This window comes from Xiphophorus hellerii, chromosome 7 (assembly GCF_003331165.1).
Source record: "Xiphophorus hellerii strain 12219 chromosome 7, Xiphophorus_hellerii-4.1, whole genome shotgun sequence".
Classification (NCBI taxonomy): Eukaryota; Metazoa; Chordata; class Actinopteri; order Cyprinodontiformes; family Poeciliidae; genus Xiphophorus; species Xiphophorus hellerii.
The window spans coordinates 27,842,106-27,857,005 of record NC_045678.1 but is presented as its reverse complement, the minus strand read 5'-3'; the positions used below and the strand labels follow the sequence as shown (position 1 = coordinate 27,857,005).

At 41.8% G+C, this 14,900-nt stretch overlaps 1 protein-coding gene across 1 annotated transcript in view; it reads right to left on the bottom strand.

Moving 5' to 3' along the window:
• The window catches only part of ttn.2 (titin, tandem duplicate 2), a 219,590-nt gene that overhangs the window by 195,283 nt on the left and 9,407 nt on the right, over positions 1–14,900 (bottom strand). The window contains exons 9-28 of the mRNA XM_032568351.1: positions 13,977–14,213; positions 13,787–13,900; positions 11,592–11,828; positions 11,295–11,354; positions 10,614–10,872; positions 9,313–9,382; positions 9,045–9,236; positions 8,132–8,274; positions 7,606–7,754; positions 7,256–7,483; positions 6,204–6,445; positions 5,759–5,991; positions 5,509–5,673; positions 5,254–5,422; positions 3,477–5,173; positions 2,802–3,083; positions 2,452–2,718; positions 1,857–2,129; positions 1,003–1,266; positions 666–926 (exon numbers count right to left, since the gene is read on the bottom strand). Coding sequence (XP_032424242.1) covers positions 666–926; positions 1,003–1,266; positions 1,857–2,129; positions 2,452–2,718; positions 2,802–3,083; positions 3,477–5,173; positions 5,254–5,422; positions 5,509–5,673; positions 5,759–5,991; positions 6,204–6,445; positions 7,256–7,483; positions 7,606–7,754; positions 8,132–8,274; positions 9,045–9,236; positions 9,313–9,382; positions 10,614–10,872; positions 11,295–11,354; positions 11,592–11,828; positions 13,787–13,900; positions 13,977–14,213 — 5,542 coding nt within the window. The remainder of the gene's footprint in view (positions 1–665; positions 927–1,002; positions 1,267–1,856; positions 2,130–2,451; positions 2,719–2,801; positions 3,084–3,476; positions 5,174–5,253; positions 5,423–5,508; positions 5,674–5,758; positions 5,992–6,203; positions 6,446–7,255; positions 7,484–7,605; positions 7,755–8,131; positions 8,275–9,044; positions 9,237–9,312; positions 9,383–10,613; positions 10,873–11,294; positions 11,355–11,591; positions 11,829–13,786; positions 13,901–13,976; positions 14,214–14,900) is intronic.

Genomic DNA, 14,900 nt, shown 5'->3' with positions numbered 1-14,900 from the left:
GTGATTTAAATAAACTAACAAGTGTTTGATCATGGCGTTACATTTGGTGAAAAAAGGGGAAAGTATGCAAGCCTTAATCTATCCCAACTTTAGTATGGGGCTGGCAATATCTTGCTGTGGCGGTGTTTTGCTGTGGGAGGGACTGGTGCACACCATAAAATAGATGGCGGCATGATAAAAGAGAACCATGTGGAAATATTGAAGCAACATCTCAAAACATCAGGCTGGAAGCTGAGGTGCAAATTGAACCAAACATACAGCTGAATTAGCTACAAAGTGGCTACAAAGTCAATTATTGTGAAATGGCCATCATGTTAGTACCAATCAAAATTTGTTCCAGCGCTAATAAACATGTAAACAAGCCTACAAACCTGACTCAGTTATACCAGTTCTAGTAGAAAGAATTGGCTGAAATTCCAACAAAATATGGTGAGAATCTTGCGGACCAAATAGGTTTGACCCAAAGTTAAAAAGATAATTTTATCAAATAATAAGGAATTGTAGGGAATTCTTTAGCTAGTAGAGGTAGTTTTGGTAGTCCTCGCTGACCTAAATAAGGAAAGGATAAGTCGGAGATTTTACACAGTGGATGTAAATATCTGGTTCCAGCTGTAATTAAGTTATGCTCTTTGATTTAACCCTTTAGTATCTGAGTTTTGACCTACCAGAGACAGTGAGCTGAGCACTGGATGTCTTCTCCCCAGCGTGGAACATGTACTGGCCCTCTTCATCTTTCATGGTGTCTAACACAATCAGGGAGTGAGCCGTTCCCTTGGACTCCATCTTGTATTTGGGTCCAGCCTTGAGCTGCTGGTTCCTGAAGGTCCAGAGTGGGTCGATTCCAGGATGTGAAACCTCAACATTGAAGGTAACGTTCTGGGACTCTGAGCACACTTTGTCCTCCATGTGCTTCACAATATGGACCTCTGTGAGGACAACATTGGTAAGACATGGGACTGGAACTTGAAAACATGAATGATGAGAAAATCTAATCTCGCTCACGTTCAACAGTCAGGTTGCAGCTGGTTTCGACCTTGCCGACCACCAGTTTGTAACGTCCTTCGTCTGAAGCAAAGGTCCTGGTGAAGGCAAGCCGCTGCTTGGTGCCCTTTGCCACAGCCTGGACTCGGTCACCTGGGATCAGCAGCTTGTCGTTGTGGTACCATTTGATAGAGCTGATGTCCTGAGCTGAGATCTTGGACTCAAGGACTGCCTTTGTGCCTTCGGTGGACGACACGTCCTTCAGTGGCACCACAATGTCGATAGCTTTAAAGATAGAAGAACATTTTAAAGTAAGGATTAACGAGACCGAGGTGGAGTGATACTAAGGATGCAAGTTATCAATTAATGAGTTAATCTAAAGTTGACTGTACTTATCAATTGACCAATGATTAATTGATAAGCTGATATTTTTCATCATGCTGCAATTTTTCTGCATTATCACATCATCCTCGCCTTCGTAGCACATCACTAATTTTTGAAGTCGACTTTTCTCCACAGTGCAGTACGGCTAAATAAGTACTAATAAGATAGAACTTAAGGAGCTTGTCGAGTAATATTTCAAAATAGAACCTCATAAAATTGGTTCCATCCAAGACCAAGATGGAACCAATCTGTTTCTCTTTAATGTTTTGATATGGCGCCGATACAAGCAGCGACTCTTGTATCAACTGGCTCCACTTACGGATGACCAGTGACGCCCTCTGCTGGATGGTAGCCAAACAATACCTAATGAAGCTCTAGGCAGAATTATTAGTTGATCAATTGGAACTAATTTAAATCTAATAAACCATTAATCGACAACTAATTGTTTGCATCCCTAAGTGATATGTTTATTTTCATATGGAAACACTTACTTTGCACATTGAGTTTCCCTGAGGTGGAGATTTCATGAGTTGGAACTACAAATGAGTAGGACGCAGCGTCTTCTCTGCTGACATTCTCCACTAGCAGTTTGTGAACCTGTTTGTCGATGACGATGTGGACGCGGTCTGAGGCAGAGATTGCCTGGCCGTTTTTCAGCCAGGCACCTTCAACATTCTCCTGGGAGAACCTGACCTCCAGCTGAGCAATGTCACCCTCACAGATAGTAAGGTCAGTCAGCGGCTGCATTAGAGTCACGGGTCGCACTGGAGAGAAACAAAACGCACATATGTTCATTAATGACTAGTCAAGTCAAATTAAGTTTGTTTGTATTGCATACTTCAGCAACAAAGCAGTTCAAAGTGTTTTATATCATAAAAACATCATACAGTCACCAATTATGAAACAAGAAATAAAAATTATGTTATTTTTGGAGAAAATGTCACTTAATATTAATCAAAGGGAAGTCTAAACAGTGTTTTGCAGCTTTCTGGATGTTTTCTAAAGCGACTAATCAAACATTCTACATATTTTAAGCTAGCAGGGAAACTTTGTGGCAACACAAACATCTAAAAAAAAAAAGCTTACATTTCATTTTCAGTGAGGCGCTGGTACTCAGATCTCCACAAACAAATGTGTACTTCCCCTGGTCGTCCTTCCTGACGTCCTTGACAGCCAGGGTGTGCCGACCTCGGCGGGAGGATATGACGTATTTACTGCTGGGAGAGAGCTCCTTCTCGCCAAAGAACCATTTTCCCTCAGCATCTTCGCGAGAAACCTCAACCTCAAACTCTCCAGCGTAGCTCTCTGGTACTTCAATGTTTTCCAAATGTTTGTTGAGCTCCAGGGCGGCACCTGAGGTACACAGGAACGTCAAGAACCTTGAGCTGCTTTCCATACAAACAAGACTATATAAAACAGGAATTCAGAGTACAAACCTTCTACATGGAGCCTTGCATTAGTCCTGATATTCTCGTCATCTATGACCATACATGAGTATTCTGCATCATCACTCATTTCAATGACCAGCACAGACAGGAAGTGGACCTTTCTGTCAGAGTGCATCCTGTATTTGTCTCCTGAGAAAATCTCAACATTATTCTTCAGCCATTTGACTTTAACGAATGGTTCGTTGGTTTCACATTCAAAGGTCACCATGGTGTCCTTCTCATTTGCACTGGCATCAGCCAGGTTCTGGATAAAGCTAATGGCTGCCTTGGCTGCATGAGAAATACAAAATTAGAATTTGGCATCAGGAAGTACATACAAAAGAGAATTAGGGCCACTGAAAAAAAAAAATTCTGACTTTTGATCTCGGAAGATTAGTCAAAATTCTGACAAAAAAAATAAAGAATTCTTAGACTAAAGTCAGCATTCTGGGACAAAAGGTCAGTATTCTGAGATTCAAGTAAAATTTTTCACAAAAAAAAAAGAATTCTGAAATTAGTCAGAATTCTGACAAAAAATGAAGAATTCTGAGATCAATCAGAATTCTGAGGTTAAATTCTGAATTCAGAGAAAAAAGTCATAATTATTATTTTTCAGTGGCCCTAATCCTCTTCCATAGAAAAAGTACAAGGAAATTACAGATTAGATTTTGTTTTCGACTTTACCTTGTACAAGAAGGAAGGCATGGCTTGACGACTCTCCAGCGACATTGATGGCCTTAACCATGATGCTGGCAGAGTCCTCTACTGTGACATCTCTAATCACCAGTTCACACACATGGTCCTCAGGCCAGTACCAGTAAATACGGTCAGATTTTTCCAGAAGAATGCCATTCTTGAACCACTGGCACTCAGGTTCTGGCCTACCGACAACTCTGACACTGAAACGAACCTCGTCCTTTGGAGAAACAGTCTTGCTTCCAATTCGTTCGAGGATATGTGGGGCTTCCATGCTGGGTGACAGCTGGATCCTGTCTGGTTTGATTGTGGGGATGGTGATTTTGCCTTGCTCTTCCATCCTCCTCCTTTCAGCTTCTTCCATCTCCTTCATGTGATGAAGTAGCTCATCTTTAGTCTTTTTTAGTAAGTCTTCATAGGAGTCATCCCTCTTGCGAGATTTGAATTCTACTGCAGAGATAGACTCATAAAAGCCCTCCTCTGTTCTGCGCTTGAACTTGCTCTTCAGCTCCTCAGACTCCTCAGAGGTTTTCTCATGAACGATTCTCTGTGCCTTACGCAGCTTAACTACTTCCCTGTCCTGTGGGACCTCACCAGGTCTGTCCACCTTGACAATGTCAAATCCAATTTTGCCAGATTCATGTGGGACCTCAGCAGCTTTGGGCTCTGGAGCCCGACGCAGCACTGCTCTAAAGTCCTCTCTCTGTTGGATCTCCAGCTTCACAGTGTGTTCAGTTGTGCCTAAAGGATTGTCTGCTACCACTCTGACTTCACCAGAGTCATATGACTTGATGTCAACAATCTCCAGGTAGTAAATACCATCGTAATGGAGTCTGTATCTCTTGCTCTTGCGGATGAGTTGTCCGTTGAGGTACCAATTAACCTTTGGAGCAGGGTAGCCGGTCACTCTGCAGCGGAACCGAGCAATGTCTCCTTCCAGCACCCTGGCTGGTTCTGGAAGCAGAACAATTTCAGGTTTTGTCTTTTCGGATTCGTCATCAAGGCTGACTCCTGTAGGTCCTCCCTCATGAGCAATACGCTCAATCTCATCCATTCGATATGCTCCCTTCCTGCCTTCAGGAAGCTGAGATTCCTCAACAAGGCCTTTCTCATCCTTGACGATCAGGGTAGCCGAGGTCTGGTCGACTCCAAACTTGTTGGTTGCTCTGCAGGTGATCACACCACTGTCTCTTGCATAAGCAACCTCATAGTCCAGGCTGCAGTAGCCAAATTCATTGACCATACGCAGCCTGTTGGCAGCAGCCAGAGGCTTGCCATCATGCAGCCAATCCACCACCATGGTGGGGTCTCCAATCGGAGTCAGCCTACACTCAAAGTGGGCTGGACCAAAACGCTTCATCCTGATGGAGGTGAGCTTCTTCTTAAACAATGGTTTCTGCTGCTTCTCCTTGTCATAAAGGTCGCCTTCCTCCCACTGCTCTTGGCCATAACGCATGTGGAGAGGCTCCAGCTCTGGAGCAGCAATCTCTTTGGCTTTGTAGGTTCCTTTGGGAATAATGAGCTTCCTTTCAGCTTGCGGGGCAGAGTGATCTACCTCCACATTGACTCTGCAGCGGGTGGTGTCTCTGCCAGCCTTGTTGATGGCTGTGGCGGTGTACCAGGCGCTGTCTGAGCCAGCAGATGAAGGAATCTGGAATTTGGCCTCTCCTTTGGTTCCTTCAATCCTGGAAAAAGCAAGCAACCAAGTGAATCAAAGTACAAATAAACAGCTTTACAGAGACAGAAAACAAAACAGTAGAGATACCTTATGTGTGGGTGCTTTGATGGAGTAATGATGTCGCTGTTTTTCAGCCAAACAATATCTGGCAGGGGGTTTCCGATGGCTTTGACAGCCAGTTCCACTAATGTGCCCTGCTTCACGGTGATGTTCTTCAGTTTTTCAACAAATTGAGGTCTGGATACGCTTTCTCTGGCTGCAGATCCCAGAACAAGGCAGAAGTTAATAATGAAACACTTATAAGGTTTCTGTAGATGTAGCACTTCGTAATCCAAGTTCTACCTTCAACAGAGAGATTAACGACAACAGATGTTCGTCCAGCTCGGTTCTGAGCAACGACGGTCCATTCTCCAGAGTCTTTTGGCACAGCTGGGACAATAATCAGGGACTGAGTGCCGTCCTCCTTAATCACTATCTTGTGTGTGAAGTCGTTGACAATTTGTTGTCCTGAAAAGGAGGATAAGAATATATTTTTAAAGGCTGAAGAACCAAATAAAGAGTTATTGAAAATATTTAACACTATTTTTCTTACCATTATGGAACCAGTAGGTTTCAGGCATTGGCCTTCCTACAACCTTTAAGTCAAATCTGGCAGTTTGGCCCTCTGCGCATTTGATAGAGGAGGGCTTCATGACAAACACGGGTTTGTAAAGTCTTTCCAGGTGAATTTCATCAGTCTCTTCGAGGCGGCGAGCTGGGGAACGTCCAGGTGAACGGCTGGATGAACGGCCGGGAGAGCGGCTCAGAGAGCGAGGAGATGTGGATCTAAAAGGGGGAAGAAGTGTGTCACCAGTTAGCAGGCGAGACTTCAGATGCAGCATTCACAGCAGCAGAGATATTGCATTCTCAGTTTTTGGTGTTTCTTTGCAGCCTCTGAAGAGGCAAAACTTCCAACCTGGTTTGTAGGTCATTGTTCATTTTGTCAATTCATCTCCATTTTCATAATGTATCAGTATTAACATTTGTTCAGCACTGACCTGATTCTCTGCATTGATGGCTGTGGTGTGTAACTGGGAGGGGTTACACCTCCAGAAGGCTCCACGTAGAGCTTCCCTGAGCTGACGGCATTTCCCTTCATGTTGGAGGCGAAGGCAGTGTACACTCCTTCATCCTCTGGTTGAACCACAGACAGACGGAGGCTGGCTCGTCCATCCTGAAGGACCTCCATCTGGTACCGGCCACCGGGCCTGATGCGCTGACCGTCTTTGTACCAAACAATCTGCAGGAGGTTTTATGAATCACTATAAGTGACATGTGTCATACTCAAGGCTTTTTAGCTTTTTATGTGGCCCTCAAGACTCCAGACAGCGACATAAAAAGAACCTTCAAAGTACAGTAACAGTTGTGTGCTTATGTATTATTTTATCAATATGTTCAAAGCAGTTATCTCTGTATACTGCCAAATTACATCAATAAGTCTCAAGTTTTTTGGGATTCTGAAATAATGGAGTGAATAATTGTGAATTTATTGCAAATTTTCTGAAAAAAAAATGTCAAAAACATTGTGTTTAAGTGACTAACTTCCACCTGCAGGGAGAAGTATTTCTTACTTCTACTACACTGCTGCCTTAATCTTACATGGTGTCAAGTTAATAGTCCGTGATTGTTGTTGTGAGTAACTAAAAGTCACAATTACCATGATGCATAAGTGAAAATATTGCAAAAATATTTCTAAATTAGAACAAAATTGTTAATATTCATTTGAAAAAAATCACAAAAACAATCATGAAATCCTGGAGGGACTGATCAAAGTGAAAAGAGTTTCAATATTTAAATTTAAGAAGAACTCAACTCCATCAGGATAGCAGAGACTGCTATGTCTTAATATTTTAACAGTTCAGTAATGAGTTTTCTTAATACGTATATAATACATGGGTTTCTAGCAGATTATTGAAGGTCATAATACAAAACTGACAAATAGTACCACATAATCTTCATCATTCTTCACAGATATGTACAGATTTGATTGGATTAATTTCCATATTGCAGAGATGAATTTGACTATGAAGGTAAATATCTTTTTCTGCACCTTAGGCAGCGGCGTGCCAGACATCCTGCAGTGGAAAGTGACGCCCATTCCTTCCATGATCCGGTAGTTTTTCACTGGCGTCTCAAAGGCCGGTTGCAGCGCCTCTTCTTCTGCGACAGTCACCATCAGCTCTCCGTCCTCAGTCACCAACTCTCTGTAGGTGATCCTCAAGATACGGATCTCAATCTCCTGGATGATTCTCTCCTCAAAGGCTGAAATCATGAACTCCTGAAAGAAAAAGAGCCGAACATTAAACCTGAGGTAAATTTGCTGAAAGAACTATTACTCCAAGAACTGCACAAAAAACATATAAACTACTGCAAAGTCTCTGATCTGCAGAAGAAGATTACCGTTTCTGAGACGAAGCTCATGGGGGTCGTTACCCTCCTTTGTTCAAACTCATACTGAGCTACGACCGGCTGGGGCTCCTGGACCACAGTCGTTGTCACTTCGGTTTTATATGTCACATCTTGCTGCTTCATGTAGGCTTCATATTGTTCTGCAAGTGGAAAGAATGTAAGAGACTGAACTGCAAAATCACAAAATCTCACCAAACATTTCTGTCTAGTTTCTTCTGCAAATATCTAGATATACTTGAAATAAAACAAAATTAACTCAAAATAACTTTTCAGCAGGATTTAGGAGATTGTTTTAAATCAATAATTTTTTGAATATTGATTAAGAAATTCATAGATTATTTCAGTTATAACACGGGAAAAAAATTCTTTCTATAAGAGAAATAATCTGACCGGGGAACTACTTTTTCCAACTGTAATGAGATATTTGCAATAAGAAAGTAGTCAAAAACGTAATATTTGGAGTTGTGCAGTGTGGTCCAATACAGAAATAAAAACAAAAAACAGAAAATGCGGATACCTTCATCCAGCAGGATGGCAGTGGCTGACGCTTCTCCGAGAGGATTCTTAGCAAAGACGGAGTATTCTCCTGCATCATCAGCGAAGGTCATTGAGATCTCCAGTCGGCATTCTCCGGTTTCCTTTTTGTAGGCAACTTTGTATCTGAAAGGAAGAATAAAGTCCGTTATCTTCTCTGATCCAAAGGGGTCGAGGATAGGAGTGGGTGACGTGAAATTATAATTTTATTGTTATATGTTGTGGTGCTGCTGTAATAATGGTAAAAATGATGATAAACTAGATATTACTTCTTTTGTATAGTTAAGTGTTTGTAAGTGCTTTAGCACCACAAACAAATTCTGCTCTTGAAAAAAACATTCCCATTTGAAACAGGCTTCTTCAGGACATCAATAACTTAAAAGGAAAAGCATTACGCAATATTCACATTTTGCACTTCTATTGGGTCTCTACTGCTTCTAAAAACAGTCCAGGCGATTTAAAAAAAACATCCAGCAGGTTTTTGGCAAGAAGTTAATGTTTCTTAGTGTTTGGCAAATGAACCGTTTAAAAAAAAGGCTGAATGTAATGTCATGTAATCAGCCAGCACTGCCCCTCAACTAGCAACCCCAGCAAAGCTCACTCCGTTACCTAGCAACCCCAGCAGAGTTCCACCTGTCACCTAGCAACGCAAGCCGAGTTCCAGCACATTTGGTTAGCTGGTTGTACCTACAGTACAGACCAAAAGTTTGGAAACAACTGTGTGTCCAAACTTTTGGTCTGTACTGTATGTATTTTACAATTTTAATAGTATTGTAAGAAATATTCATAATAAATAATAAGCGATACAATAAATGACCGCCCCTAGTTGAGGATTGTAACAGAAACTCATATTTAGACTGGTGTAAGCTCTGTGGACGAAGGACCGTGGGTTGTACCTGTATCCAGTGGTGAGCGGAACGCCGCTCTTCTTCCAAATGATGTGAGGTCTTGGGTTTCCTGTAATCTGACACTCAAACACAACACTTCCTCCCTCCACTAGCTTCTGGGGAGTGGGTTTCTTAATAAAGAAGGGGGCAGCAGATTCTCCTGCGCTGATCTCTGCCTGCTCCCTCATCTCGACAGCAACGCTGCGGAGAAGCAATATCTGGATTTAGATTCAGCTCAGAAACTGCAGCATAATAGGGTTGGGTGTTTAAAACTCACGTTTTGGCTTGTGTGAGCCCAGTTTCTGTGACAGTCACCATCTCCTCTCTGCTCTCTATTTCCTCTGAAACTGCAACATAATCAGAGGACACCAAATTAGGTGGGTTTTTTGTACAGTTTAATCTTATTTTCTCTATGGTGTATTACAAAGTCATGAACAGAGTTTGCTTTCTAGACAGCCATTTGTCTCTTTCACAACTTTAACGTATTTTACCCCAAATCTGACCCTTTTTTGTTGCTAGTTTGCATGTTTTTGTAAGTAATCAGCCTGTAGAAATGACAATTAAAGCAAAGAAAAAATTTTTGGTGAAGCAAAGTCTCTCTCGTTGCCAAAGGCATAAATAAATTAAAATATAATTTGAATCTAATATGTCTCAATGTTATGCAAAGCTCATAGACAAACACCAAAGACTTTTATAAGGGCTGGACAATAATTCAATAACTATATGTATCACGATATACATGTGATCAATATCAATAGATAATACGTCTGATAGAATATTTGAGAATTTCACTGAACTCACTTTCAGAACCGCACAGCATTCTGGGGGATGTAGGCAGAAAGACTTTACCCACTCAAACTCTCATGGCTAAGCTAGGTTGGTGGAATCATCTAATGGTGCGTTCACACCAAACGAGTTTTGAGCATCAGGCGTATCTGATTTACATTCAAAGTCTATATGGAAGAACGCCATGGCGCATATTGCGTGTTAAGAACGTCCGATGCGGAGTTGAAAAATTTGAACTTTTGCCACTTGGCGCAAAGCATTAACCAGCACAAAGTGGTGCACTTTTAGATGTGATCTGAGGAAAAAAACTATGGAGGATAAACTAATTGTCGCTGTTTGATTGGTCATAATCTATGACCAATCAAGTTATGACTACAGAGACAGGAACAGAAAGGACCTTTCTTGGAAGACGATCAGCGAGGAAGTTGAAATGTTGGGTAAGGTATAACTTTTATAATTTGAAAATACTTCCCGCATTTGATCTATCCAAATACATCTAGAAAAAACATTGAGTCTTGTTAAATAGACATAAATAAACGTGTTTATTTAGACTAAATATGCAGGAGATGGTGAAAGAGTTTGAAGGACACGAATGCCAAGGAGTCTCCTCTCAACGCCCGCCTAGAAGCATTTAAATACCACAATCCTTTCTACTTCCCAGTCGGGCACTACTTTCTGTTGGTCTATCACATAAAATCCTTATAAAATACATTGTCTTTTGTGGCTGAAATGTGATTCAATGTCAGAGTTTTGCATGAACAAGTTGTTGATTTTCGACTGTCCATCTGTTACCTTTAACGAGCAGGTAGCAGGAGGTGCTGATGGTTCCGGCCTCGTTAGTGGCAGTGCAAGTGAAGCGACCGCTGTCTTCGGCAAACGCCTCGCGGATCATCATCCGGGCGACGCCATTCTCATAGCTGATCTGGAAGTCGATCGAACTCTCGATTTTGTAGTCCTCTCTGAACCACATGATGATGGGGGCGGGCTGACCGCTGATCTGACACTCCAGGGTCACCGACTCGCCCTCTGTCACTGTCAGGTTCTTCAGGCCCTGAAACAAACCAGAGAAATGGTCAGACACCTGAACAAAAGATTCAGTTCTTACTTAATTTCATGAAGCTGAGCAAAGATTTTTTTGGTCCTAATGAATTGTTTTCAAGGCTTTCTGAAGATCTTTCAAGATTTGCAGAATTTAAACAGGTGCAGTCAAAACTGTCACTAGAGGAGTTTTGGGTAGAACATATTTACAGTTAGGTTTTTTGTACAGTTTTTGCTTAATTACTGCCTTGATTGTGTTGTTCTTTAAGCATCTGGTCTTTTTTGAGTCTTTTTACTCCAGTTAATAATTTATCGGTTGCTAAATTAATTGAGGATTTTTTTCAATAATTGCTTAATCACAATGAATCACGATTAATCGTTTTAGTCCTATTTAAAAATGATTGTAACAGAACGTTGTAGGGAAAAGTTACTTACTGCCATGATAGTGGGAGGGACTGCAGGTTCTTGGGCTCTCATTGGCACAGCGACCGCCTCCTATAAAGACAAAACAAGAGTTAGAAAGATAAACAAGATGCGTTTTATGATCTGCAGGGTTCTGAGAGGATGGAACAGAAAGTTGGTTAGCACAGATAAAAATAGATGAGGGTCTGCAGATGAAGACAGAAGGAGACAAGAGGAGGAGCCTTCAAGAAGGGTGATGTGTGATTGGCTGCAGGGAAGGACTGAGGTAAGAGTTAAAAAAAAGAAGAGGACAGTGGGTAAAGAACCAACCTGAGGCTCCCAGTCCTCAAACTCCTCCTCACTCACTGCATAAGCCCCGCCCTCAAACTGCCTCTGATATCTGATGTCCTTAAACGGCGGTGGGAGGGGCTCCAGCGTCACTCTGGCCTCCACCACCGACCTGCGAGACGGACTAGGAGACTTGACCGGTTTGATGATCTTCCTGGTGGCGGAGGGAGAGGCCAGCTCTTTGTGCAGAGCAGCGATGGCTGAGCCGGTGATGGACACCTGAACCGGCCAATCAGAGCAGGTTAAACACCACGATCAGGAACAAACAGGAAGTCCACGATTAGTGAGGGAAGACGGTGATGGAGACTTTGAGTGAAGGTCAGAAATCACTGAGAGGAGGCGGCAGGCAGCCGGGAAGAAATGAAACCAACTACTGTGCCGTGCAAAAGTTTTTAAACCCCTTAAGTATTTTTATCTCATTACCAGTGTTTCTTGGAATTATATGTTTTAAACTAATATAAAAAAAAGTGTAGAACTGTGTCAAAAAATAATGAAAAGTGTTGATTTAATTTCTACTCTGGAATCTCTAAAGAAAACAGTGATTGTTGATCTGCTGAGATAAATCCAGATATCTGAAGGAAAAACTGAAAAAACAATTTCTCACAACATTGCTATTTTAAAGCATGGTGGTGGCAGCATTGCACTGTGGGGATGTTTTCCTTCAGCATTTACAAAGAAGCTGGTTTTGATGGGAAGACGGATGGAGCTAACTACAAGACAATCCTGGAAGAAAACCTGTTGGAGGCTGCAAAAAAACCCCTCAACATCCAGCTAGCTGGTTCAGATCAAAGCATATCTATGATTTACAATGTCCTAGTCAAAGTCCAAATTTAAACTTAGTTGAGAATCTATGGCAAGACTTGAAAATTAACTGAAATAAATGCTCTCTTTCCAATCTAGTTTGCAGTTGTACCAGCAGTAACAAGGCAGTTCTGGCATCAATTCTCCATTCAATTCACAATTATATTATTATTATTATTATTATTATTATTATTATTATTATTATTATTATATCATAAAATCCCAATAAAATACACTGAAGATTCAGATTTTTGAAAGTTCAGGGTTAAAGATACTCCTACAAGGCACAGAAATACCCTGGACCAGAAAACGATGAAACTGCATGGAAAACACTATAAAATACAAACCATCCAGTGATTATTGAATTTTCTTAGAAAAGTCAAGATGTTTCATGTTTATGTTATTTAGATTTCATTTGTTCACTTCTAAACATTTTTGCATTTCCAGCTGCAACACATTTCCAAATCCTTTGGGGAGAAGTAATTCAGCATTGAAGACAAAAAAAAAGGTCTTCCAAGAGACGACATAAATTCTTGTTTGGTCATCAGATCCAGGAACGATGGCATGTATGAGGAAAAAAAGATTGTGAGGATCTCCAGTTTGACAAGAAAAGTGTACGAAAAAGAACTGAACAGGTTCCAAGCAATGTATTTTTCTGCCTCTGTAGCTCCGATCCTACATCAACAGCTGACAGAACAACATGGACAAGGTATTACTTTGAAACCCTTTGTCAGCAAAAATGTAGCAGCCAGAACATAGAAAGTCACATAACGCAAACATTCCAAAGGCGTGATTCAGGAATTATTGTGCAAAATTTACTTTTTACAAGTTTTTAGACTTCCATTTGGATCCCAACAGCTTCTAAAAACAGCTTAAAAACTGGAAACTTTTTGTTTTGTGATCTCAATCACAAAACAGTTTTGTAGGTGTTTGTAGAAGAAATGCTAGTAATATTAAAATGGAAAACTAGACAGAATTTTTCTGTAATGTGTTGCAGCCTAAAATGCAGGACTGGATGGAAAACAACCAAAATGAAGCCCGACCTTGACATCAGATCTTCAAGAATTGGACAATCTTTTAGCCTTTTCCATATTGTTCCAACATCTTCTGATTTAGATTTGGTGAAACCTAAAAACTAAAGGGTTGACTTTAGGTGAAATAACTAGATGAGTGAAAAGTGAACATCAGGAAGGAGGAGGATCAGTTCGGAGCCGACGGACTGTGACATTGAAGGATCGGAGAGCTGTGCAGGTTTAGGATGGGTGACAGTGAGGAGGGAACCAAAGTGAACCACAGCTGTTACAAATGTGTGTTTGTTAAAGATGGCATGGAGGTTCTGGGGCGGCAACGGCGGGTCTTGCAGCCGAACCTCTTACCTCCCGGCTCGTTTCGTGTTTAGGAACGGAAACTTTAGAAACCATGAAATGTGGGACTGTGGACGGAGCGACGCCGGTGTCCACGTGGGAGGAGACTTCGGCTGTTTTCTGAATCTGGAGTGACCAACACATGAGCTGTTAGGGAGAGTCTGGACCGATCCGGTTTGATCTAACAGCCGAGTTCTCAGACCTGATGGATCTGCTGGACCTCCTGGATCTGGACTTGTCGTTGCTCTTTGGTTTTTGCAGCAACAACCTGTTTGTCTGTTATCACTGCTGCCTTCTGCTTCACCTCGAGAACCTCCTCTTCTTCTTCCTCCTCCTCTCCAGCCCAGACGCCTTCCTCATGAATGGGCTGGCGAACACGAGCAAGGTCAACGGCGGCCAACACGGTGGCGACCGCCTCGGCTTTTTTCTCCCCTTCAGTCTAAAGGTACAACGAACAGCACACAGATCTCAGGAAGGTTGACAGTCGAGTTGAAATGCTTTAAAATATTCAACCAGGAGGAGAAGAAGAGCAGCAGCATGTGGAACATTAGAGGGAAACAAGGAGATGGAGCCACATTGATACGGGGTTCTTTATATGAGTACTATCGTTTCTAATTTCAACTAAGAATGGTCTAAAACCTTCAACTTTTCTAAAAGTGAACTCAAGTTTGGAAAGAAGATGTTAGGGAGCACCAGCCCTATTTGTCCACTTTGATCCAACTCTGGTTTGTTTGTCTAGAAAGACTGGTTCATTTGGGGAGGTGTGAATGTATAATCAAACTCCGATGTGGACCAAAAATGTGAACTCTGGTCTAGGTCAAGGTTCAACTGAAGTGAACACTGGTGCGGTTCGAATGCATATGTGAACGCCAAGTGGCCCGGGAACCTCTCCAAAAGAAGGTGAAGGGCATTCTGGGTAAATACAACCAAAACAAACACAAGAGTCTAGCGCTAGCCAGAGAAATGGTTTGTGGTTTTCACCAAAGACAAAAGAGAAATCCTACAACCGCTAAAATCTGATGCCACTCCATTTTTGTTAACATTTGGTAAAGCAGGAATTTGTGCTCAGTGTCTTCTTCAGAGGTTTTCGTGTTGCTTCCTTGGTGCAGCGCCCCCACAGGTGAGG